The sequence below is a fragment of the Thunnus maccoyii genome, chromosome 18 (genome assembly GCF_910596095.1).
Source record: "Thunnus maccoyii chromosome 18, fThuMac1.1, whole genome shotgun sequence".
Lineage (NCBI taxonomy): Eukaryota > Metazoa > Chordata > Actinopteri > Scombriformes > Scombridae > Thunnus > Thunnus maccoyii.
This window is the reverse complement of record NC_056550.1, coordinates 16,860,181-16,886,194: the sequence shown is the minus strand read 5'-3', so window position 1 is coordinate 16,886,194 and position 26,014 is coordinate 16,860,181. Positions and strand designations below refer to the sequence as shown.

Here is a 26,014-nt window from a genome sequence, read left to right as displayed (position 1 = left end):
GTGATGCAGAACAAAAGCAAACAGGGAACAGTCAGCAACCCTTTAACAACAGTCATACATTGAAGTTTTTATTTGATAAATAAAATAAATTAAACAAGCATACTTGTCATGAATGTGTTTGTATCATCTATGTCTTTACTCCTTGAGTCTGGAGAAAGCCTGTCCTGCTTAATTAAGCGCAACCCTGACCTCAGTGTGCTGCAGTTATTAATCTATTGTTCTCCCCATGAGGGTAAATTATTATCCTCCAGCCGCCTTTAACAGCTCTTACCTCCAAATGTTACTGCAGATGTCAAACTTTAACCACACAACCTATTTGTCATTGAGATACAGTGTAAAATAAACTCAAGTCAGTATGTTTTTATCATTTTTATACACTGTACTTAACTAAACACAGTAATCTGGCGGCTGCTTGAGCTGTCACAGATGAAAGACACGCTATCAAGTTTATGTTTAAGCGCAGAATGCTGAGTAACTTCTCTCACTGATCAATACATTTTTCAAGCCATATCCCTCCTTACCAGAATCTGTCAGACTTTTATCTCAAGTTTTTATTGCTTAATTGAATCACCTGCGAACATGCAGCTGATGATTATCTCAGTTTATGATGAATGACTTCCCGAAAGTCCTAAGTTTACACCTACACTGTTGTAATTGTGTAGCCAAACTATTGCACGTCTCAGCTGTGGTGTTTGTGCAGTATTGCAATGTGCAGTTTTTAAAAACACAGTATTTCCTGTTAGTAAGATGAATGTCAATCCAAATGAGCTTTGAATGTAGTTTTAATGGGCTCCTGTTGGTGGGTGAACAGTAACTGAACACATAAGTAAACAAAAACACTCAACACTCACAAAGTGAAAAAGTCAAAGATTATGGAAATATGCACCCTCATGCATGAGCTACCGAGGAGAGAAAATTCTGAAAAAACTTCTAGTTATACAAGTTTTCAACTGCATTATATTAAATGCTCAAAAGATTCATAAAACAAATTTTTAAATTTTAAACAGATTTTAATGAATTATCTCTAGTATTGTACAACTACTTACTATAATTATAACATTTCTTTTGCATTGACTATGATGCAGCAGTAATTTCACACCAGGTTGTAACAGTATTTGATAAATACTGTAGAAAAGAGGAAAATGCATAGACAAAAACAAGTTACTACAACAACGTGTCAAATAAAATACATATAAACAATTAAATGACTCATATGCTGCAGTGCCATGGGTTTCAGTCAGTTGCAGCCTGATTTCTACACAGCAATCATTGAGGCCATGGACAAGGACAAGAACAGGTTACAGGACAATCAGGTCTGTGGAAAAGGCCACTGGGGCCCACCCACCCGCCCACCTGCCCTCCAGCACTTAAATGATTCAGAGTTGCAAAACGAGCAGGAAACATTGTTGAGGTATGTTATTTATAATCTTATTCTGTGACAACTTTACCGAGGTTATATAGCCATTGTATGTTGTATGTTTACTATACCTCACTAAATTTATATTTTATATATATTCACCCTTTTTTTCCTTTTTTGAATCTTTCTGTAAGACACTTAATGTGAGTACATGCACACTGCACACTGGAGCAATAATCTTGAGTGTGAATTTTAAATTAAATGTCATCATTCTTATAGAATTTGCTTCTTTTTCTCAGTTTTTTCCCTCATATTTCACCCGTATTGTTTCCAGCTCCAGGGATTGTTTTGTATACACTGGGGATCTTATACTCTTCTATATGTCCTTAAAGTTCTATTTATTTCCATTTCTCATTTCACTTAGTACAGTTGTACTGAAATGTGGTGTTTTCCCCATTTTTATCATGAATTTTGCTGCAAATAGTAAAACATTTGATCCCATGCATAATATCCATACAATTCTATAACATATATAATCAGTTCATTGCATTACTTAAAAATTGCTGTCACGTGTTTGTCAATAAGGAGTTTATTTAAGATTTGAAAATAATATTGTAAATTTTTTAATTTGATGGCACTTTTTCTGGCTAGTTTAACACTAGTAAGGTATTGAAGCTATTACTATGTATTATTTGTTATTATTCACCTGCAGTTGTATTTAATTTGCAATTATTTAAAAGCAGTCTGGTATAATTTTTGACTCACTATTCTTACCATGTATTAGCTAGTACTAGTTCAAAATTTTAACACTCTGCTATTCTTCATAGTAAAATAAAGATACATACTTTTTCTCTTCAGCTTAGAAATTGGGATCTTTTTGGAACTGATACAAAGCACAGAGTATTTAAACATCAAACTTACTTGCAGAGAAGAAATTAGAGTTTGTCAGGTGTCAGATAAGCCCATCAGTTCTGCCAAGCATTAGGCGATGTGTTGCCACAGCCAAAGTAACCTCTGAGTTCAGCTGCTTGCAGAGTGTGACAGTGTTAGGGGACGTCCTGGTCCTGAAACAAAGTCCCATTTTGTTCCGATATCACAGCAATCACTTCCCTCTGACACCTTATTGGACAATCAGGAAGAATTTATGACCTATGGAATATTTTAAAGGTTCCTCAGGAGAAAAACATCAAATGTCCTTGACCTGTTTGCTTCAGGATGATGACACATAATTGCATCCTTTTAAAAGTCTTTCACACAATAATAAAGGCAGGGATTCTATTTGTAGGTTTTTAAACAGGTTATTTTGCAGCTATGTATATTTCAGTCATTTCTCTTTGGATTTCCATGATTCATTAGACAGAAAGTTAACCTTTGATCCATCTGGTGGAGTGCTGTCATTGGTACAAGGATTTTCTTTGTCTCAATTGTCCTCAATTGGGTTCTGATAAGACAAGAGAGATCACAACTGAACCGCTGGGACAAACTGACTTTTAAAACCACATTTATTGCAGTCATAACAGCATTCAGAGCTGTTATAAAGAGGTCAACAACACCAAAACAACCTTATTTGTATGGTTGAAAATAGAACATAACCCCCACTTCCTTCTCAAACCTACCTGATTCAATGTGTATTGATTTTTTTAAGATGATGTGCAAAGACACATTCCTCTGAGAGATAACCTGGAAAGAACAGTTCATCAGTCTGTCATTTCCAGGCAGTAACTTTATAATGACAAACTGAAAACACGAGCAAAACCACAATAACATTACTTACTTTACTGCAGTACATACCCATAAACCGTGAAAGTGCAGAACAGTAGATTGATTGATTGCTTGATTTAAAGTGTCCTGCACCACATGATGCTTACAAGATGTCAGACATCCGACATGGTTACAAACAAATCATGATGTACGGATCCAAAATTTCACAAGGCAATATTTCAAGCTATCCAATTTACATAAGAGATATGTTAAATTTGAATGATGCTCTGTCTTCGCTGATGCTAGCCAAATAGCCAAATAGGCCAATATATAATGACACATGAGTCATGAGTCATATAAAGTTCATGAGTTTTTGTTTTTTTTAAGTATTTAGCAGAAAATCTTGAATGGAGAAATATCTGCAACAGTAACATATGGCAACATTTATCATAATCATCATTATGGGGACAGGATTTCCCAGGATTAAGCACTGCTCGGAAAGTGCTCATAATGAACTTTATGTGGTGGGAGGACATACATTTGAAATTGTCAGCCAAGTATGCAGAGATGTGTTTTGAATCTGGGTGTCAGACAAAGAAGAGAGGCAATAGTGTAGTATTGTCTTCAGGAAACCTGAAATAGATAGGTCAAAGATCCATGTTGTTGGTACTGAGGATGAGGTTGAGAACACAGCAGCAAACAGGATGAAGGCCTTGAATACAGGGATTAAAGCAAGAAAAGATTTGTGAGCCTGAAAAGTTGTCCAGGACGAAATGTGTATAATGTATTGAATATTATATGTATAAGTATTATATGAATTTAAAGCTGCTCTATGCCTGAAATCAGGCCTGGTGCCTGAGAACTTTAACCCCTGTGAATATGGCCTGATCAGTGTGGAAATCCTCTGAAATAGATGAAACAGTCCTTTATCTGACATATTGGAGACCAGAAAGTGATAAGTTTAGCTGTGATGATGATCTGGTCAATCAGGCATGAAATGTGTGAAATGTTCACGTTAAAGCACCTGTTTCTCAGTGCTCTAATGCTCCAGAGTTTGAAAATAATTTCAAAATTGTCCCTTTTTTTGTGATGCACTTGACTTTATTTGGAGACATATGAACAAGTCCAAATACAGAGCAATCTGATTGAAGTATCTGTCCAATTCTATCTATATTTTTTCCCAATTTTCAACATCTATTGATCATTTTTGACCAGTCCACCATACATAATACATTTTTTTATATTTGACATCATTATTTTGGCTGTGCAATCTGACTTATAGAAGGGTTTGCCAATTAGCATTATATAACTTAATAAGCATGTGTGCCAAATTTTCAAAAGGGAAAGACAACAATCATCCAGCTGTCACCACAAAGAAGTGTGTTTAATGGTTGTTCTGTGAGAAGACACGGCTTTGCCGGACCACAGCGAAACCACAGCGGTCTCAAGTCTTTGTCATTCCTCTATGACTGGGAGTCCTGGCTCCATCAGGTAAACTCATGTCTCCATTATTGGCTGCTTCAGTCTGCTCACTGTTTTCTATGACAGCTACAATCCTTTTGTAATGCAGAGCAGCGTAGGCAGGTGTAATGACAAACAGCAGCTGGAGCTACTTGTATCTGCTGGCAGGTAAACAGACAGTGGGACTAATTGCACTTGTGTTCTGACTGTTTACACAGGATCACTATCACACAGCGGTATTCTTACAGACTATTATGGGAGAGTCATGTTGTCTTGTAGCGTGCCTGCATGGGGTGATGGATGTTGTAAATATGTGGTTTCACGTCACACACAAGCCTATTTAAGTGTCATGTCAGGCAAAAGGAGGCTAAGAGAGGAGAGCTGTCAGTCAATCTGCAGTTATTAGTCATTTATCGAGTTTGATAATCTGATTCCTGCAGTGATGCTTTCAGATATGTTGAGATTTCTTAATCAGAGTTTGTGGAAGGATGTCTTTTTACTGACTTTACTTGCAGTAGGTAAGTGTAAATTCTCACAAAATTATTTTTTAAAGACGTAGTAGGCTGGAAGAGTAGTTTCTAAAAAGCTTTAAAACTCTGGTTCACATTTATTTCTCATTTTAGGATGTGGATATGCCAAGTCCAACTGCACGACACGGCGATGTCTGGCTGAAATGCTGATCAATAGAAACTATTCATCTCAGCCACAGTATGAAAACTGCACCCAAATAATACATGTGCCGTTTATTGAGTATCAAACTCTGTCTGTTGTAAGTATGGTCTTATATATTTTATAGTGGAGCTGAAGTTTTTCTTCTTGTAGATCTTGTTATAAGTACAGAAGAAATTGAGAATTTTAATTGTACCACTTTTTTAGTGGGTTTCTTTCAGCGTTTCATATGTTTATTTATGTTTGAGTTTCTTGGCAGAAAATATGCTCATGGAAACTTGCTGATCATTTGTTGAGAATGACTTTCCATCATGTGAAATGCTTATCTTATTATTGCTTATCTTATCTTATTTGTATTTATTATTTTTTCTTTAACAGGACACAAAACATCTCCGCTTAATTACTCGTCTCCTAGCCAGAATTGTAAGTCTCAAGATACTTTCAAATTAACAAAAAGTGAAAAACAGTCAATCACATTAATGTTGATTATAACCACAGGTATGGAGAGATCCTGCGCTGAAATGGGACACATCAGTTTACCGATATGATCAGGTGGTCCTGCCAGTAGATAAAGTCTGGACCCCAGAGCTCCATGTGACAAATGGGTAAGTCCATCACATCACATAAGAGACTCAAACTATCATTATGAGTTATCCCTAAATCATTTCTTGGACTTCTTTATGTTTATCTGTAACATCTGGTTTCTTTCATGTGTGAGTAAAGAATAGTAACAACTATGAAGCACAGTTCCCATGATCTGCTGGCGTACAGTAACGGCACCGTGAAGCACACAGTGATCATAAATGCAGAGGTGAACTGCGAAGTCAACCTATTCAACTACCCATTTGCTGCTGATGAATGCCCCGTCGCCATCCAGGCCTGGTCCACTGACGGTGAGCTCAGAAATTCACTACATGTAATATTTTTTCAAAGCTTTGGAGCAAAGTGGGTGACAATTTTCTGATTTTGCATATTTTAATCATTTTACACGTCTCTGTTCATTGTGAAGACTCTTCTGCTCTTCTTACTCTTTACAGTTATGCTTTTAAAAATCTGCTTTATCTTTTGGATGATATTCCAACTATTTTAGCATTGTCATAACAATCAATCATTCGGTGTCAAAAGAGAATAAATGCACATCATTCTGTGCAGTTTTACCCTTTTTGCACTAAATTTAATCTAATTATTTTCTGCCGACAACCATTTAAAACCATTCTGTCCTTCTGATGTGAATTCAGAGCAAACAAAATGTAAAGGTCCTTCATTTTATGTCAGGATGTGGTACAGAGTTGGTATTGGGTGATGTGAGGATGGTGGACAGCACCCATGGAGACTGGAAAACTGACTTTGTGTCCCTTCAGAAAAAAAGAAATGACCGCAATTACATCATGGTAAGTTCATAAAGTTAAGGATTCTCATCTGTAATTAATGTTTCCTGCTATGATGTTATTAATCTCAAGTTTTTTAACTACTTAAAAACCAGCCGTTGGCCTGATCTTGCACTTTTCATTTGTTTGATGATGTGTTCTTCTAACTGAAATCTTGCCAAATAAACAGCACAACTTCAACTGAAGATATTTCTAGCACAGCTACAGTTAGAAATTTTAAAAACAATGAAAAAAAAAGAGTTTTTTAAAAACCTACTATAGCCATGAAACTGTCTGCCATTCTCCTCAGGTGGGATTGAGCATCAAATATGTGAACCCCTTCATAACTTTAATGCTGCCCAGTATCTTGATCATTTTGGCCGATGTGGTCAGCTTCGCCCTGCCACTGGGAGGCGGTGAGCGTAACTCTTTCAAGGTCACTCTGGTGCTCAGCTTCACCATGTTCCTCATCATCCTCAACAATCAGCTCCCCGGAGACAGCTACTGCAGCCCCATCATCCGTCAGTCATCTCGCATGCATGTCACAAACACACTCAAAGTTTGACTCTGAACTGAATATGAATCACTAACCATCTGTCTTCGCTGCAGGACACCACTTCTGTATTTGTCTGATCTTCTTGGTGTTGAGCATGTTGGTGTCCCTGGTGCTTACACGGGTAGCCAAAGATGGAAGCCTCATTTTCTGCTGCTGGTCCAAAGGGTCAGTCCTTGGAAACACAGGAGACAAGGAAGAGAACGAGGATGAGGGTGAGGAAGACATGATTGTTAAACAACTGCTATACTTCTGATAAAGAGCTGCATAGAGTGTCTTGAGTGTTGATTTTTGAGAAACAAAACACATTCCACCTCTCCTTATTGTCACTTCTATCCTTACAGAAGCCAAAGATGATGTTAGTGTCGCTCAGCTCAGTGCCTCAGACAGTCAAATGCTCAGAAAGGTGATCAACTTCCTGGAAAATCTTGAAACCAAGGAACTGGATCAGGAGAAACGTCAGAAGCTTGCCAACACACTGGACAAGATCTTTTTCTGGTTCTATTTCATTTTTTGCGTTATATACTTTAGTGTCATGATTTGTTTGATGGTAAGTTATAGATGTGAAGTTGACCATTTTGATTTCTGGTACTAAAAATAATTGACTTACTCTCCGGATACTGCATGTCATTACTCACAATATATTACTTGGACTAAGCTGCTCTCATGGTTTGCTGTTACATTTATTTATCCTCACATTCACTATAATATGTCAAAAATCATTGCATCATTCCTCCATTATGATTTGTGCCTGCATAGCCCTTATTTGGATGTTTGTTAAAAAATGCGTTAGTATATTTCTGAAAATCAAATAAAGAAATTTCATTTTTCACTCCTGAACTTATTTATTCCAATTGAGTCATATAAACAAATGATATAATAAATTTCACCTGGGCATTTGCGCACATGACAAAATGTCACATCTACACAAATATTATATATTATATATATTAGATCCAATAAAAAAAACATAAAGGTGTACAAAATGATTCAACTTTCCCTTGCTCACTGTTTAAGTTCACCACTGAAAACAAAAATATGCACAGTATTCTTCTTCTGTTCTATTGTGTTTTTAGATCCCACCAAAACCTTGATGTTCCAATCCAATTGTTTGACTCAAGAGGTACCTTTATGACCAGTTACTGATTAAAACACCACTTAATGTTGGAGTTACAAAGTACTGACTGTGTGTGTGTGTAGGGTTCTCTTAAAATGTTCAAGCAGCTTCACTTGGCTTCTTAAGCTGTTGCATGATGGCAGAGACTCACAGGTGTCACTACATTGTTGTGAATGACATCATCAAAAGTTCACTGCAATGAATTCCCAATACACAAATGTTCCTTTGTTGCCACCTTGTGGTTGAATCATTCCCTGCAGAGACTGGTGACCTACTGCACTCCGTGACCTTCACTTGATTATTTCCCACACAACTACTCTGTGTCTGACTTCATGACATTTTAACCAGCGAGACTAGAACCTATGCTGAATATTTCACAAGTCTGTTTATGTCCACCATAAAGCTGCTGAAGGGAGACTAAAGAGAGGTGAATACACCAGCAACTAATATTCCTATTGAGTAAGTGTGTACGAGGTATTCAGCAGGGACTCTATGGTAGGATTACGACACTTTTAATCTTCTGTGAAACCTTTTGAACACATTGGCAAGCTGTTAAAATTTAGACTTACTTTTAAATATCTGCATAGAAAACATTATCACAGAATTAGTGTAGTTGCTCTATTAAAGCATTTGCGATGAGCCAGAAAGATTGACATTTTCAGTCAGAAATAATCATTAGATGTTAATTATCCTATTTTTAAAGCACAACAATTTCCCAGGGAAATCCTGAGTAAATGTTTTTCGTATAAATCACACCCAAGTAACAATTTAAAAAAAGATATTTTTAACTTTAAAAACTTCTCGCTACCATATCTTAAAATGTCAATGTTACAAAATAGTTTGATTAAATTTAACTGTAGTATAGGGTGACTTTCATTGCCGAGGTTTAATCTGCAGGCACAATAATGTTAACAAAATCTATAATGAACAGGCTTTTTTAAGGAGCAATGAGTAGACATGTAAGAGTTAACAACTTTATTATTTATACATACATATATATATATCCAAAATAATTAAACCATTTTTCCCAAATGCCCTTAGAAAAAATACATAATATTCAGTTGAGCCGTCAAAATTCACAAAACTGACTCAGCCTCAAGGCACAGCAATATTTCTCTTACATGTGAAACATATTTCATGCTTTACATTTGAGAAAAAAGTGCATAGTTTGATCACCATTCTGATCCAAATCCATTCATCCAGACATTTCAACATTACCATTAAAGCCTATTGTGACAGTCTTGTGATTGATCTTACAAGTAAGGTTTGATACTGTACAAAATTATGCAACAATTGCCTCAAATCAATGAAAATACACCTTTCCCTGTGCTATGCATTGGTGCCATCACCTGCAGTACCAATACAACTGTATGAAATTTTTAAATAAATCAAAAACTAAATGGTATTTTAATGACATTTTTAGAGATCTTTGGCAATTATTCTTGAATTCATTAGTCAATGTATTCAAAGGAAACAACACAAACAAAATCCAAAAACCTTTACCAAAAACTCTAGTGAAAGTACAAAAGCCCATATACCCTATAAAAAGACATGTTTTCAAGTGAATTTAGTGTGTCCATCCAGCATTGTAATCCATCACACTGCAGGTAGTCGTCACTCATCCTCTTTAACCTAAAGGTCCTGTGTTTTCTTCATTGCCTTTTTTATGAAAAAAAAAATGGAGGCATTAATGCAACATGTCACTACAACAAAAGAGTAAAGAGGGGATCAGGATTATTTTCACATACCTCTTTAAAAATCTGGACACCAAGGTAGTTCTTTGCTATGCTTCTTAGGTTGGACTTTCCACCCAACTTGCATCTGACATAGCAATACAGGTTGGCCCATTGTAAAACCAAGCCCATTATTACTACAGCCTGGGGGGGGGAAACATCACAAACAGGAGTGAGACATGAACCAATAAGCAGCTATTTAAATTGACATTCATATTAAGATGCACTGAACCGACCAGCCATTTAATCTTGAAAGAAAAGATGGTGCTGAACACAAAAATGATCCAGAAGATGGGACACACGATGAGGCCAAGCCAGAAGATCCGTGACTCGGCACTGGATGTCAGGTTCAGATTGTCTGTCTGTTAAGAAAAAGGAAAAAGATTTCCTTTCATTCTATTCATTCATTCAATAAAGCCCCATTGTGATGTGTGACATTTTGAAGAGATAACAAAGCAGCTGTGATATGTTACATTATCTACGTTGGTCCAATAAGGAAGATACGTTGACCCAGGAAAGTGCTTGGCAGATATTACAGAGGCACTTCAAAAAATGCTGCAAAGTGAATCCAGTTAGTGAAATTGTAGCTGGACCATATTTTCCACAAAGTACAGACATTTTTTTCACAAAACATGATGAGGCTGTTTAGTTTGCAAAGGATGTTTTGTTCCATTTTTGTTTTCCATGTGAGAAACCTTCTTTGTTAAGAAGACTGCAGTATAAAAAACCCCAAAAACACATTGTTTTGAGCCTTTGTTTATTACAGCTTAAGCTGTGCAAATACCTGCTGAACATTTGAGATGAGCCCAATGAACTCCTGCTTACCTTCCTTGACTCAAACACCCAGTGGCTCTTTCCATCTTCATCCACTTGATTCCACCATCGAAGGCCCACCAACAATCTGCCAGATACATTCTGGGGAAATAAAAAAGAATGAATTAGTAAATAAAAGCCTGATAATTAGATTTGATTCTGTCATAAACAACACACACATAACACTCATGTCCAAATTTCTACAAAACAAGAAAAAACAGAAAAGGAAAAAAAATAAAACAAAACAGAAAACATAACACAAACAAAATGTTACAAATAAAACTAAAGCATGGCAAACATTAAAAGTCAATGCAGTATAACTTGGTGGTCCTGAGGTAAAACATAACCCGACCAGACCCATACTCTTATTAGGCTCACCTTGACAGTCCAGAAGTCACATGACAGCAGGAGGATGATGGTGACCATACAGACAATGAAGCGACTGCTGAAGATATCACAGAGTAAGTAGACCACGATGGCACTTGCTCGGAAGAAAAGATGGAAGAATGAAGCCAGTGGATGCCTGCAACACAGATGATCGTCTACATGTCATTATATTTAAATGCAATCCAATCCAGTTTACAAATTACAAACAGCTAGACCACTTTATAGCCACGAAAGTAGGACATCTCACCTGATTTTGGACCTTCTTAACCTGTTGTTATCGTCATCTTCACCGAAGAGAGGAGCGTCTGTGTCGTGACAGTCCTGTTGACATAAATATGTATATATATTAGCAGCTTAACGCTAATGCTGCATGCAGAGACTGGGCCAAATAGGCTGCTGTATGTTTTTTCGGCTTAGTTTGTGCATTCAACATGAAAAGTCATACATATTAATGTCTAAAATATCAATTAAGACGTGTTTCACCATACTCAAGACGAAAAAGACAAAAAAAAAACCGTTTCTAAATAGTCACAAAATCAGACTGTGGATTACCTGTATCCGCATTTTGACCATAGGATTTTGACACTTCAGGATGTATTATCTGGTGACGTGGTTGTAAACAAAGCCGTGTGCTAAGGACCCCACGGAAGCGTGGCTTTAAATTTGCCTGACTCAAAGGTAAGTCAAGCTCTATTAACCTTCGCAAATCATTTATGAGCATTTTCATTCGCTTATGATTGTTCACATGTTTTTCCGGACTTGTAAGTTTTCCCAGATGCTTTGGTGAAGAATTTCTTTACCAACTTTGATTAATTTCCTTGCGGATTTGCCTTAAAAGTGTATTAAAAAAGTAAGGTACGACTGTAACTGTTATTATGTTTCTCTATTAACTTCAGTTGGTCTGTAAAATAAAAGAAAATAGTGAAAACAATGCCCATTACAATTTCCTAAAGACCATGGTCTTTAAGTTGCTTGTTTTTGCTCAACAGTCCAAAACTAAAATATAGGTATTTAGGCTAGTTTGCTATAATAAGACAAGCAAAACTTCAGTGGCGTGGAATTAGAAAAATAATTAGAAAATATTTGATATTTTTGGGTGAAAATTGACTTAAACGATCATTTATCAACATTGTTGTTGATTAACTTTCTGTCTAATGACTAGTCAATCAATCAAGTAATTGTTTCAAGTTTTCAAAGTAGATGTAGGTGCATAAAAACTAGTCTCTCAGATTATCACTATAATAGTTTTTTCATTAGGTCAAATACTTAAACTAATTCTACCACAATCAGCAGAAGTAGTAGTAGTAATAATATTAATACCAATAACAATAACACACAACTATTCACTCATGCATTTTATTGCTCATCTTTATTTTGTACAAACAGAGTATGAGGCATGAAACAAGATAAACTTCACAACTACTGTTTTTTTTTTTTTTTTACCTCTGAAAATAACATTTTGAATACATTTACATGGTCAAATATACAGACTATAACATACTGAGAAACATCAAAGTAATGTTGTCAGTCAGTACCTACGTCACAAAAGCATCATCCAAACAAACTACAATTTATACAAAACGGTTTTATAATGTCATAACAGTTTGGCTGTACACATTTTGTCCCCCCTTCAGTGTTATGAGGTGAGGAACACTTCAAACAGACTGGCAACTGAATGCATGCGGTAAAAAATGCCAAAAGGAAGTCCGACATTCACGACAGCGGCCCACATGTTGAACTTGTAGAATTTAGCTTCGGTGGAGTGGTCAAACTGGGGACGAGCACCGAATGCTGGCATGATCCACAGCTGTTATAGAAAGAAACAAGAGAACAGCTTTAGTATTTGGTGAATTTAAAAGCAGTGAATTTGAGCGAGCGAGGGAGACTGGTACTCACTATGACATTGGCCAGCAGAAGAAACGCACAGACCTCCTTCAACACCCGTCTCTTCCATGACAGTTTGGGTCTGTGTTCAGTCGTGTGGCTGTGCAGGCTTCGCTCTGTGAGTACTGGGCTCGCCTTGGTGTCCATGTCTTTTCCTTCAAGGCTGCCCAGCTCTTTGCCTGGCTGCAGCACGTATGGATTTGCAACCACAGTGACCGGGTGCACCTCGTGGAAGGGCTCTCGGTGAAGCCCTTCGACTATGAAAAGGTTCTGCAGGCCGATCTGCATCACCATCAGGATACCCCAGGCCAGGTTGAGCCTGTCCAAGTAGCCTTTGGCTTCAGTTGCCACCATAGCTACAATAGTGAAATAGCTGATGATGATTTGTCCCAACGAGGCACCCACCAGCAGCCCCACATCCAGGCTGCGAGTGGGGTTTTTCTCTGTCATGTGCTCTCTGTGGTCCACCTTGTAGACGGCATAGCCGATCACAGTGGACACGGACATCAGGGTTACTATCACTATATTCATGACAAAGTGCATCATCAGAAATGTATCTTTCTTGCCATTGCTGTTGTCCTTCTTCATTTCCATCTCGTACACAATGAAGGTTGCCAGACCTGCAATCACCAAGAGAAAACCCGCCACAGGACCGAGAAGTACATCCCTGAGACGGAATTTTATGTCGTGGTGGCCGTGTTCTTCTGACACTCGACCAACATTTCTCCACATGACATAGGCCATGGCAGAGGCAAAGAGACTGTACTCGATATTGAAGGGGTACAGGTAGTAGTAGGCCTCCTTGAAGATGCTGCATGAAGTGTGGCTACACTTGCACTTATCGCTGCCGTAACTTGCTGTAAGACATGACAGGATACAGAGAGAGAGACATGTGTTATGTTGTGGTAGTTCCTGTCTAGTGCCATCTGCTTTGATCGCTTTATCTCCCAAACATGAACGACAGAGCCATCAACGCCTCGCTGACACAGTGTATGTGTGTGCAGATACATGTATATGTGTTGGGATACAGTCAGGGGAAGGAAAGTTATGTGTTTATGTATATCAGTATGTTTGTAGTGTGGCTATTTGTATGTTTCTATGTGGAACATGTACAGGCTGTGAAAACACATTTCCTGTGGGACAATAAAGACTATATCTATGTATCTACTTTGATTACCTTTATGGATGAACAGGCTTCGTCCAGAGAGTTTAGTGACGTTGCTCGAATAGTCAGGAACAGTTGTTTGGTGAAGGGACTCCTCGGTGACTGCAGTCATCCACAAAACTAGATTTGTGGAGAGGGTGAGCATCAGCCCACAGCTAAATAAGAGGACAAGAAGAAAAAACATCAGATTTTAATGTTTTAAAATTTAATGTTTAAAAGTTTAAAATCAGTATCTACCAAGTAATGAAAGTCTTGCTTTTCATTTATTTATGTATTTATTTTTCAAATCAAATTTGGTGTATTAATTACAGTAAAGAAAATAAATAATAATAGAGCATTTTTCAAGGTCTGCAAATAAAGAGAACGGCCTGATTTTCTGAATGTGGCGGTATCAGTATAAAGCTACTGTTACTCTCATGCTTTACAAAGACAGTGAACGATGAAAAACAAGGAAAAGGAAAATTAATCACATACCGTGTGATGTTCTTTTGTAGCTGCACACAGTCCTTGGAATGGATACACATGAAGTATGTCTGCAAATTGATTTTACAATTATTAATATTATATAATATAATAATAATATTTTGCAACCATTAAAGACTTAATTTAACTCATTTTTTCCCCACAATGTGTCATTTCATTAATCTTAATCCTACCGACTGGGGTACCCGCAGACCACAGAGGTATACTTTCTGTCATATCTCACAGGCGCTTTATTCTATCATTCCAATTTTTCACGACTTTGTCAATCAATTTGTTCCCAATGACTCCATGTCATTGTTTTCTGTTTCTGTTTTAATTAGTGCTTTTTAAAAATACCAACGTATTGGGGTATTTCAGTCAGTCAAAAGCACTCAATTCTGCCTGTGCAGTTTTAGTAGATGGAAATATTTATTGAGTTCATGTTTGTCATGGGTCCTAATTTTAAAGTATCACACCTATCGGGGGGGGGGGGGGGGGGGGGGGGGGTAAGGGCACTCTGTCAGTCATTTTGAAGGCTTTGTAGAGAGACTGTACTCTGGATAAAAGCTGCAATTAGTATTAAAGAAAAGTATATATTTTCATTTTACACAATATGTAAATTAACTGTAACTTTCCTAAAATAATAATAATAATGATCTGATTTTTTTCCAGATTATATTAATTACATAACTTATAATGTTTTGAGAAGAAATGAGTTAACATTTTTGCTATGATGGTTGTTTCTTACTGTCGTTTATTCTTGAGGTGTTCAGGGACCCCAGTCGGTAGTCCTTGTATGTTAAACATGTTGGTAGGATGAGGGTTAAAGCATGCTGGCATTTTTAGTTATATTTACCTGCACAAGTATAAAAACAACTTGCACCACAGGGAAAGCAACCTTAACAGCAGAATCACAGTGGAGGTAGCCAGCATAGCTGGCTATCTTGAAAATGTCCATGAGAATACCGAGGAGTCCAAATACCACAAGTCCTCCTGAAGGAGTGAGAACATGTAGAACAGGGGTAAAAATTGTTTAAGTGTTCAAAAATTGCTCTGTAAATGAAAAATCAATCAAGAACAACATTTACTTACCCCGGAGCCACAGGGGTCCAGCATGGCCATCCTTGTACGTAACAGCATCTTCTTTCCTAGCTGTGTAGATGGCATAATAAATCATCCAGATGGAGGTGAGGAGGAGGAGGATGATGAGGAAAACCTGCAGGTCAGAACTGCCGATGTTGACGTAGTTATACGCACTGCCGCTGACCAAGGCGCAGCCCAGGATCAAGATGTTTACACAAATGATCGCAGACAGCCCCCATCCCCAGTTTCTGACCCGTTCCCTCGCAACTCCACTGGAAGAGATGTTCAGCTCAGGCTCACATGCGTTCCCCACTTGGCCCACTGCATTGATGTTGTTGGACAGGTGGGCCTCCTCTGTTTCCCTGTCTTTGGCCGTCATCCTACATGGTTCACACGGATTGCCATCGGTCAAACATTTGCACGGATAGCCAGTGTTCAAACACATGATTCCTCTCTGTAGGATCTGTTCACAAATGAATTGTTAGCTGCATCTGGTTCTGCTGTGAGACATCACAGGTTTAATAGCTACACCCATTCACCGGTTTCCTTTAAAGGCAGTTCCCGCCCAAGTGAAACATTTCCGTGAATACAAAATCAGCATAATTGTCACCCTTTCAGTGCTACACAAAACAGCTCATTCAAATCAACAAATAGGATTTAGTTTCCCCCTCTTTTGGTTCTGGTTCTGACAGAGCTGTATTGAATGATAATCCACAAAGTCACCCACACTCTTCCTTTCCATCTCTGATAAAATCAAGAATAACATCAGGGCAAGTGAAATTGAAATTGAATACCAAAACCAAGATTGTGTCATTTCACCAAAACAGCGACCTGCTAAAAATCAAGAGAAGCTTTCAGGATACCTGTAAGCTTACCTGATGTATAGTGTGATCCTGAGAAGCAGTCTGAGCCGTCATGGCTTTTATATGCCTTCAAAAACACATGGGTTTACCGTACAAAGAGTCATAAATGTCAATAAATCTGTTATGAACAATACCATATTATTACCACACACAGCATGTTTTGCACAAAATATTCACGTAAAGTTCAAAAGATGTTTCCAGGAAAAACCTAATCTCATGAATTCCAAAATACAAGAAACCGGTTCCTTTTCGGATAAACAGCATTTTTTTTGATATTACACAATACATACATACACAATACCAGTCATTTGTTATAAAAAAGTGTTAATGGCAAACACAAAATAAATATTGAAGATGAGGGGGAAAATATCTCTATCTCTTTACATTCATAGACACTTTACAGGCTTTATAGCTTGAGTTGTCTTGTTCAACTTGATCCACTTTTTTTTTCTGCGGCTGACCACACACAGCTACGCCTCACAATCTCATTGTGATCCAAATTCTCTAAATAGGCGTAGCATACTACTCTACTCGCCTATCTTTTTTATTCAGTGCTTGAAGGGAATACTTGCAGTACTTTAATGCTATTCATGGCTCAATTAAGAGATGTGCCTCTATCTCTTGTCTTTGCAAAATGCCTGAGGTGTAGCACATGACAAGCCTGGCCACTATCTGCCTATTGTTATGGAAGTTTCAATAGGGTGGTATGTATGAGAACTTCTAGTTCCTGAACCACTGGTGCAGTTTTGCTTATTTTTTCATCAGTGCTAACTTGGGCTAGTTTATACCCTATTCCTCAGGGTGGGGCCGGGAGCAGAGATAGCCTACTTTTTTATTTCAACACTCCATGGTACTCAATCCTTTGTCTGCTCTCATATTTCACATCCAGTCTTACCAGTAAAGGACAATTAGAACAATGGTTTATTCAAAAGAAAGGGGGAAAATAAATATCAGGTTCTCACAAGAGACTCATATGCTTCCTTGTGTGTTAGTCACATTATGACAAAGCATAATTTTACTTTCTCAAATGTCTGATCATACTTCTAATCATTTGCTAAACAAGTTTGTTCAACTTCAGTCTGTGTCTTTAAGTTTATTATTGTATGATTAATGAGTTTGAAAGAATAGAGGAACGTTTCAGAAGAGTTTTCAGATCTAATAACATGAAACTGTTAATATTAGCCCAGGTCATCAACTGGCAGTGCATGTAAATATTATTTTTATTAGCCATTAAAATGCGCATTGACTGAATTCCCCAAATACCTTGCTTGATCTATCAGCCACATGACTTAACCACAGCAGCAAATCTACACATCAGTAGTAAAGTTCTCTGTCTCTTGCAGTGCCTGCAGCCATAAAGGGCAGACATGGTTAAGTACAACGGCATACCAAAGGACAATGTCTTTTTTAAAGTAATTAACCTACTGAGAGCTTCAAACCCATGGTGCACAGCCGGGATCATCTAATAAATACCCCATAAGTCACAATAGTAATGTTATAGAGACACCATTAAATGAAAGCTGAGCTACAGATTTTGTGATATTTGCTTTTGTTTGGGTTGGCAGTTTAGGACAGGCACAGGCAAGACCTGAACAGGTTCTCCGGTCATTTTAGGACCACATCGGCCACCGGGAGCACTGTTAACCAGGCGATGCGCATCGTGGCGTCCCTGGATACCGGCGACGCGCTCTGCCTGTCGCTCCTCTGTACATGATCAGGAGACCGGTGGGACGGTGGGGCACAAATAGGCACTTCAGCCGGTCTACTCCCACCACATCGCCTCATGAGTATGATAATGCTGGTGTTGATGAAACGAAATGGAGTCGAGCAGGGTGGATTAATTCTGCACCATGAATGACAGATACCACAAGGCGGCCCGGGACGGCTACCTGGACCTGCTGAAGGAGGCTACTCGGAAGGATCTCAACGCACCGGATGAGGATGGCATGACACCGACGTTATGGGCTGCTTATCACGGCAATCTGGAGGCTCTGCGGCTGATCGTGGCGAGGGGGTGGGTATAAAGCTTGGTAGCCATCGGGACGTGTGCGTAATACTGTATGGACTGCCACCAAATTCACTCAAATGTGTTCATCCTCATCCAATAAAATGCATTTTTAGAGCAAATTTGAACTACCATTTTCCCTGTCATTTCAAACAATTTCACATTTTTTTCCGTGTTAAGGAGGCAGGTAAAAACAAACCTTACACACCAAATTGTCAAAGAATAAAGTAAAGTTTCAGTACTCGAATAGTTTTTGTGTAGTTGAACAGAAATCAGAAAATCCAAGTTTGAGTTTGCATGCCCAGGGAAGAGAACAGGCCCTGGCATGCCACTAACACAACTAACTTCGGGCTTTGCTACAGGCTAAGAGCAATCTCAGGCAAAGAATTGAAATACTTGTTTGGTAGATTGTACAAAAGTGCAGTTTATTGCTTGGTCAGGTCTGGAAAACCCCCATGTTGGGCGGGACACTTTTTTTTTTTTTTAAATGATTGAAATCTGTTTCTGCAATGGAAGCAGCAAAGGAGTTCATTTGCTTTCGAAGTGATGATCAAACATTAATTTAATGTTTTCGTAACATTTTAATTGGCTCTTTTCCCATCATAGTAGCTTGTCAACATCTGGAGGTCATATACCTTGATAATTACCAGTACATCATAGCAATATAGTTTACCATTTTCAAAGCGACGCAGGACTATTGAGTGTAAAATTGAACACTTCTATGATGACATTTAACATGATGACACTGTTAATTTACTGTAGGAGCACATCACCTAAGAGCACCGATGAGTCATAGAGACATTACTCCATTAAATGTATTGCTGTCCTGTATTCCCTGACACATTTACTGTATAATTACAAGAGCATGTATGTAAGTTGACCCATAAAAAGGACTTATAGGACATATTGCACACCTCATTCAGAGTGCATTTGCCTTGCATTACATAATTAACAATTAATAACATACATAAAAGCAAGGAAGGGTTCATAGGATTACCACATTATAATACTAAATTCACTATTTCCCATGAAATAAGTGTAAACAAGGCCTTGGAGTCATTTAGCTGCCAAGGACATAGGATTCCTCTATTGATTAATTAACAATTTTATGACATCATCGCAGGCAAAGGATAATGTTTGATCAAATAAACAGGATACAGTGATTTTAAAAGGCGGCATTGTAGCATGAATGTTTGCTGTTCTTCAGCACACTGTGTAAATGGAGTTGGTATTCAGGGTCAGTTGGCGCGAGGAAGCACACAACAGCCCATTTCTCATGTTTTCTGGCTGACCTGGTTTGCCTGTCAGCCAGGAAAATGGACCCATTATGAACCTGCTTAATTGAGTGAGGCTTTTGAGAGGCTCACTGTAAAAGTGAGTCATCAGTGTGTGTCCCATTATGTTTTGAAATTCCTAAAAGCTGTCTCACCTTGCACAGAAAAGATTTGCTTGAAAGCAAAATATCAGAATAAAGAAAATGTTTATGATATTTATTTTTATAGTCCCAAATTCTTATAACACTCAGGCAGCAAAGCAAGGAAGGGTTCATAGGATTGCTACATTATAATACTAAATTCACTATTTCCCATGAAATGAGTGTAAACAAGGCCTTGGAGTCATTTAGCTGCCAAGGACATAGGATTCCTCTATTGATGGTATTTCTCTGATTGACATGAGGTAGTAAAATTAAACATTAATACCTGCCGTAATTTTTCACAGAGGCACCAAACTCATGAAACCCCGGGATATATGAAGAGACGTTAAATGTTGCTTGACAATTTCATGGGAAAGATGCCATACCCTGCTATATTCAGCAAGTATATTGCATCGGGTGGCCTGCAGTAACATCAAACTGTCATAGGAAGTGAGGATGCAAACAGCTCATAATGTGATAAAGAACAAGGGAGGGATAAGTGAGCAGAGATATTACCGCTGTGGTCAGCATTTTACTGGGCAGAGACATGAATTATGACACATAAAGCTATCATTTTAGATGGTCCCTGTCTGTGACAAGCATATTGTATAATCTTAAGTTTAGAAAGTCATAAATATTTTGTCTTCAAATAAAAATTGAACAAAGCTAATTACTATATCTTTTGACGTCAATTTATAGCATGTTATCTTCTTCAGCTATTTCAGTCCTGAGTTGACAGTGCAATTCCTTTGTCTGATTAATGTTTTATTGTGTCTTTCTTGGCTGTTTGCCACATGCAGTACATCACGTACACTGATGACACCCACTCCTCTTTTACCTTTGAACTCAAGCAACCCTTGATCCTAAAATTAGCTTTTTTTTTTCTCTCCAAACCCAATCCTGTCCAGACAAAAGAGCTAGGGGTTGAAATCAGAGTGGGTCTTTGCTAATCGCTGCCTAGGTTGGGTCTGGCAGATCCGACACACATTCCCTGTGAAAACCTTACAACGAAATGCATCAATAATATATCCGCACTTCGACAGTAGCTTCACGTCCATCTCATCAAATATTCAGCGGTCTGTATGTGGCTACATTGGAGGATGGAGACGAGACAATGCATAGCCAGTTCAGTAACATTTATATTTCGGGGGTTTGCAAGAAACCGCCGAAGTCTAAACTGAAAAAAAAAAATGCTGAAAAATTTAGTTATTACAAATATGTGGTTGCTGAGACCACAAACAAGTTGTATATCATGAATAAAGCCTGTTTTCCTTTGAAAATGACTGATTATCAGTAAGATTTTTGATGGAATATCAGTTTGAACAAAATTTGAGTAATGTAAATGATGATACAAATGAGCTTTCATAGATTTGCACATTAGGCTTATGATAGGAAAGAAATACACAATAAGCATCATACATATCTGTTCTTCATATCATCTAAGCAGCTGTAATACTGTATGTTTTGACTTGAGGAATTCAGCATGACATCACCGGCTAGGCAGAGTTATGCTTTTTGAGTCAGGCGCAACCTATTCGGCCTCCCCCTGAAACTGGATACAGGTAGTGTAGCGCTGATCCTGGCAAGCCTGTGGTCATATTACAGACCGACAGCAACAGTGCAGCACACAAAGAGGTAATCCTAAGGTCGTGGACTCTCAGCTAAGGGTGAATGCGGCTAAAATGTTAGTTATGGTGCCATGTAATAATGATAAATTCCCTGTGCAGGATACATTTAATCAAAACATCCTAGTAGTATCCTAGTAGATCTGAGATCTATGGTTGATTTTCTTAAAATGCAATGTGTTGTATAGACTTTAAATTATTAAATAAGGTCCCATTAACAACCCATGTATGGCAGGTCAGTGCTGAAAACATCACCCAAAAAATCATATGCTTAGCCTATTCATGAGTCTACTAACCAGCAGATATATAAAGGATGTATCCATAATCAGTCTGAACACGGATGAAATGATCAGTTTATTAAATTTGTTAGAGATTTTTTGACGGTTTTATCTAATAACTTTCTTCTACAGAGGGAACCCTGACAAGTGTGACATATGGGGGAACACGCCGCTCCACCTGGCAGCTGCCAACGGTCACCTCAACTGCCTTTTCTTCCTGGTGTCTTTCGGTGCCAACATATGGTGCCTGGACAACGACTACCACACGCCGTTGGACATGGCCGCCACAAAGAATCACATGGATTGCGTCCGCTACCTGGATTCCATCGCTGCCAAGCAGACAGGCCTCAACCCCAAGCTGGTCAGCAAGCTGAAGGACCGGGCATTTCGTGATGCTGAGCGGAGAATCAAAGAGTGCCTGAAGATGCAGAAGAAGCACCACAGGCGCATGGAGAGGAAGTTTCATAAGGAGGCCTCCGAGGCTTCTGCATCAGACGTCATGAGCTTTTCCAGTTACACCAGCAGCTCTTTTAGCCACAAGCTGCACAACTTAAATGCAGCCTCTGTCAGTGTGCCATATTCTCAGGTCAGGAGTTGTCTATTCATGCTGTTATGTTATTTGCATGATTGCATATTTCATTTCAATCAGAGCACCAGCTATAGAAAAAAAAAATATTTCAAATTAATCCCTGCTCTTAACTGCATGTATTTTGACTTTTCATACAACATTATGTGAAAGGTATCAAAAGATGAATTGATGTCAAAGCTTTTCCAACTGATTGGTAGTAATAATATTTGGCTAAAATATGCAAAAACACTTGTTTTGGTCGTCTGAAATCTAATGTTTTCACAGGAAGTGATTAATTATGCCTGATTACTGTATTATTGCTGTTCTGTTAGGCTACTCTCCATGCCACAAACCGAGGGAAGACAAAGATCCAGAAGAAGCTGGAAAGGAGAAAACAAGGAGATGGGACCTTTAAAATCTATGAGGATGGAAGGAAGAGTGTGCGCTCCCTCTCTGGACTTCAGCTAGGCAATGATGTTATGTTTGTCAAACAGGGGACCTACGTCAACCCAAAAGACCGTAGCCGCCGCAACGTTCGTGACATGTTCCCCAGAGACAATGACGATGCCATTTCACGTGCCATGAGTGAGCCGGACCTCCACGGGCCTGATGTGGACTATTCTGAGATCAGCACCGACTCAGGACATGATTCCCTGTTCAACCGGCCTGGTTTGGGCACCATGGTTTTCAGGAGGAACTATGTGAGCGGGGGGATGTTTGACCTCGGTGATCGGGAAGAGGCCAGTGTGAACCAGTCAGGCAATACTGTGCGATTACGCAGTCGGCTGCAGCAATACCCAAGTCTAGATGAAGACAGCATCGGCAGTGCACATAGCCTGCAGCAGAGGAATGTAGAGGAGCTGCCTTGGGAAGAGGTCGAGTTAGGGCTGGACGATGATGATGAGCCTGACACAAGCCCTCTGGAGGTCTTCCTGGCCACACAGAGCATGAGCGAGTTTTTCTCCATCTTTAAGCGGGAGAAGATCGACCTTGAAGCTCTGTTGCTGTGCTCTGACCATGACCTTAAGAGTATCCACATCCCCTTAGGGCCGAGGAAAAAGATCTTAGATGCCTGTAAGAGACGGCTGGAGACCATAGAGGAACCAGACTGCATTGAGGACACAGAACTGTGAGTGCAGATTTTTCAAGAGAGATTTCCACTTATACAGAATAGTGAGGAAGTATTTAGGCGATGGTATATTGTTTATGTTCTCTCTGTACAGCACAATGGATTATAAATGAAACGATGAGGAAATGCTATAAAACTATCAGCTTTAATTTGAGCTTTAATTTGTTTACATCCACATCAGATGGAGAGTGTGGGACTTTTTATACAACCTCCCAATTATCAGGGATAAAACTAGTTGGACACTTAAAATTATATTAACATAATTAAAGGTGCTCTTTGGAGTTTTCTGGTAAACAAACAAAGTTTATGTTTACATCCGGTGTTTCTCAGCAAAATGCATTATGTGACTTTGAGGTGCATTTTCTTCCTCATAAAACATTTTCAAATCTGTTTTGTTTTTTGTTTTTTCCAAAAATTTAAACCATTGTTAACATCCATGTTTGCTAGCTTGCATTCCTTCTCTCTCCTCCCCTACTGGTGCACTGCTGCGTTTCTTGGCAAATACCTCTCGTAGATGAGTGGAATAGTGGAATGTGTACTGCGTCACCTGCGTGCATGTGCGTCTTCATGTGTGTACAACAAACAAAACAGAGACATACGCATAAAAATATTGCTCAGTAGTACTACCAGTGAAGAAAAAACTCCACAGGGTACCTTTAATATTTAATTGAAAATCCTTAGCAGCCATAGACTGACTGCAGTCTGCAACCTGTAGACATCAGCAAACAATTGCTATAGTGAGTTCTTGGCACGCTTGTACTGGAGCCGTCTTCAGTTGGATTGATATCAGGTGACTACATTTTCCAGTCAAGAATAATCCACTGTTCTGTCTTCAGGCCCTCCCCCCCACCCACCCTTCAGTATGGATGTGTAAATCATCTAAATCATCTAAAAACCCTTAAAGCTAATTCATATTTATTGTTTTATTTCATGTGCTGGAGCAAAGCCGAACATAAAATATGTAATTGTCCAAATATTAATGGACTGCACTGCTTCTAGTTGTTGAAATCTAGCCACTGAGAAAATGTTTTGTGAAAAGAAATCTTGAAACTGTCTTCCTTCTGTTCTGCAGATAATAAAATTTGTTCTAGATGATCCTCTCGCTGTGAGCTCATCCCGCCTTAAAGGTCAGTGGAGCATTATGGAGTGAATGTCACGTATGGACAGACAGAACTAAATGATTTACCTCTCCTGGTAACTCAGCGGTAACAAAGCAGAAAGAACACTGTCGAGATGAATATGTCGAGCAAGAAGAGATGTGAGCTAAATTCAAAACAGGGGTCTTGTTAGACTCACTGAAAATATCTGTAAGAGTCCTCTGCACTGAATTGTTTAACAAACTGAATGACAATAGTTGCAGTGTCATTGTATGCCATGTGGCATAGACAGCAACAGAGAGTTGATTGTGGGGTCTGTGTCCCCTGAACATGTTTGCCCCTGTGGGGTCAATCCAACCACATCATGTGCCTGCGTATCTTGTACCTGTGCATTTGCTTAAAAATGTCTTTTGTCATAAGTATTTTTGACATAACAGTTCTGTTATCAATGGTTTCAATAGCAAAAGTTTCTGCATTTTCTGCATTATTAATTGTAAGTCTCATATTTTATTTCTGTACATGTTTACATACAGCAAGCCATGTCAGTCCACGTGTGGCTCACTGCCAATGCAGGCCAATTACTCACTGAGATTTCTCTTCTTATTTACTGTAGTATTGTAAACTGCCTGAAAATGCAGCATCTGTTGATCATTTTAGAAAACACAACATAATATGTGATAGCTACATATATTTGCATGTTCAGTCAATACACTGGGAGGTTTATAAACCTTTGTATATCATTCATGTCAGTCTTCCAACAGTTTATATATTGAACATTTTTTATTTTCGTCATGTACATCTGCACGTGCATGTGTTTAATGTCTTAACTTTTTAAAATTTTAGGTGGATTTTAATAAAAGTACTAATATAATTTAATTATATATACTACTTCACTGGTGTATCCTTATACTTTGCTCTCCTTACTGCACTTTATTTACTATATTTCATCAGCAGAGCGGCCTACAAAGATATGCAGAATATATTTAAAGATGTACCTAAAGCGGAGCCATAACTACCATTGAGGACACTGAGGTCATCATATTCCTGTATGTTTCAGCGGTTTAATGACATGAAGTAGGGTTTACATGCTACAAATACAGACATATTACAGTTTATTGGATTTGTTAAGGCTGAATCAATATGTTTTTTATTTAATAGTTTTTACTTAGATTTAATATCTAAAAAAGTAGCCTATCCTTTTAGGCAAAAACTTAAAATAAGGGGGATTTGGTCTTTTTTTCCAGAATTACATAAAGATAAAGTCATGTACAGGAGGCTTTAAA

At 38.4% G+C, this 26,014-nt stretch overlaps 4 protein-coding genes across 8 annotated transcripts; 2 read left to right on the top strand and 2 right to left on the bottom strand.

Annotated features, from left to right (window-relative positions):
- Positions 1 to 4,647: 4,647 nt before the first annotated feature.
- LOC121883927 (5-hydroxytryptamine receptor 3A-like) lies at positions 4,648 to 7,703 on the top strand. Its single transcript, XM_042392376.1, has 9 exons — positions 4,648 to 4,687; positions 5,143 to 5,288; positions 5,567 to 5,611; positions 5,687 to 5,793; positions 5,912 to 6,081; positions 6,464 to 6,579; positions 6,866 to 7,076; positions 7,165 to 7,323; positions 7,453 to 7,703. The coding sequence occupies exons 1-9, from the start codon at positions 4,648 to 4,650 to the stop codon at positions 7,701 to 7,703; spliced, it is 1,245 nt and encodes a 414-aa protein (XP_042248310.1).
- Positions 7,704 to 9,185: 1,482 nt separating this feature from the next.
- On the bottom strand, positions 9,186 to 11,819 carry LOC121884262 (Golgi apparatus membrane protein TVP23 homolog B-like). Its single transcript, XM_042392971.1, has 7 exons — positions 11,711 to 11,819; positions 11,406 to 11,479; positions 11,150 to 11,294; positions 10,784 to 10,873; positions 10,195 to 10,320; positions 9,974 to 10,102; positions 9,186 to 9,884 (listed from the first exon to the last, which is right to left on the bottom strand). Exons 1-7 carry the CDS (start codon positions 11,729 to 11,731, stop codon positions 9,858 to 9,860), a joined length of 612 nt encoding a protein of 203 aa, XP_042248905.1. The 5' UTR covers positions 11,732 to 11,819; the 3' UTR covers positions 9,186 to 9,857.
- A 650-nt stretch (positions 11,820 to 12,469) lies between these two features.
- On the bottom strand, positions 12,470 to 18,110 carry LOC121884601 (proton channel OTOP2-like). Of its 4 annotated transcripts, XM_042393475.1 has the most exons (8): positions 17,879 to 18,047; positions 16,628 to 16,682; positions 15,762 to 16,132; positions 15,526 to 15,662; positions 14,682 to 14,740; positions 14,220 to 14,362; positions 13,055 to 13,899; positions 12,470 to 12,965 (listed from the first exon to the last, which is right to left on the bottom strand). In XM_042393475.1, the coding sequence occupies exons 3-8, from the start codon at positions 16,129 to 16,131 to the stop codon at positions 12,795 to 12,797; spliced, it is 1,725 nt and encodes a 574-aa protein (XP_042249409.1). In that variant the 5' UTR covers position 16,132; positions 16,628 to 16,682; positions 17,879 to 18,047; the 3' UTR covers positions 12,470 to 12,794. The 4 variants fall into 4 exon arrangements, with proteins under 4 accessions (XP_042249409.1, XP_042249408.1, XP_042249407.1 ...); XM_042393474.1 differs by having other exon boundaries at positions 15,762 to 16,682; positions 18,041 to 18,110; XM_042393473.1 differs by having other exon boundaries at positions 15,762 to 16,682.
- Positions 18,111 to 18,235: 125 nt separating this feature from the next.
- Positions 18,236 to 25,609, top strand: ush1ga (Usher syndrome 1Ga (autosomal recessive)). 2 transcript variants are annotated; one of them, XM_042393478.1, is made up of 4 exons: positions 18,238 to 18,629; positions 22,070 to 22,523; positions 22,838 to 23,634; positions 24,707 to 25,609. In XM_042393478.1, the coding sequence occupies exons 1-4, from the start codon at positions 18,466 to 18,468 to the stop codon at positions 24,708 to 24,710; spliced, it is 1,419 nt and encodes a 472-aa protein (XP_042249412.1). In that variant the 5' UTR covers positions 18,238 to 18,465; the 3' UTR covers positions 24,711 to 25,609. The 2 variants fall into 2 exon arrangements, with proteins under 2 accessions (XP_042249413.1, XP_042249412.1); XM_042393479.1 differs by lacking the exon at positions 24,707 to 25,609 and having other exon boundaries at positions 18,236 to 18,629; positions 22,838 to 23,638.
- Positions 25,610 to 26,014: the final 405 nt, after the last annotated feature.

Bases quoted from the DNA above. Each gene is read 5' to 3' on its own strand.
- LOC121883927 (XM_042392376.1), top strand. From the start codon at position 4,648: ATGACAAACAGCAGCTGGAGCTACTTGTATCTGCTGGCAG. The intron at 7,077-7,164 runs GTCAGTCATCTC...TCTTCGCTGCAG, and splicing joins CTACTGCAGCCCCATCATCC to GACACCACTTCTGTATTTGT. The intron at 7,324-7,452 runs GTGAGGAAGACA...CTATCCTTACAG, and splicing joins GGAAGAGAACGAGGATGAGG to AAGCCAAAGATGATGTTAGT.
- LOC121884262 (XM_042392971.1), bottom strand. From the start codon at position 11,731: ATGGTCAAAATGCGGATACAG. The intron at 11,480-11,710 runs GTAATCCACAGT...TTATGTCAACAG, and splicing joins TGGTCAAAATGCGGATACAG to GACTGTCACGACACAGACGC. The intron at 9,885-9,973 runs GTATGTGAAAAT...TTCATAAAAAAG, and splicing joins GTGTCCAGATTTTTAAAGAG to GCAATGAAGAAAACACAGGA.
- LOC121884601 (XM_042393474.1), bottom strand. From the start codon at position 16,197: ATGTGTTTGAACACTGGCTATCCGTGCAAATGTTTGACCGATGGCAAT. The intron at 14,741-15,525 runs GTAAATATAACT...ATCAATTTGCAG, and splicing joins TTGTTTTTATACTTGTGCAG to ACATACTTCATGTGTATCCA. The intron at 13,900-14,219 runs GTAATCAAAGTA...CATGTCTTACAG, and splicing joins AAGCCTGTTCATCCATAAAG to CAAGTTACGGCAGCGATAAG.
- ush1ga (XM_042393478.1), top strand. From the start codon at position 18,466: ATGAATGACAGATACCACAAGGCGGCCCGGGACGGCTACCTGGACCTG. The intron at 18,630-22,069 runs GTGGGTATAAAG...TTTCTTCTACAG, and splicing joins CGGCTGATCGTGGCGAGGGG to AGGGAACCCTGACAAGTGTG. The intron at 22,524-22,837 runs GTCAGGAGTTGT...CTGTTCTGTTAG, and splicing joins TCAGTGTGCCATATTCTCAG to GCTACTCTCCATGCCACAAA.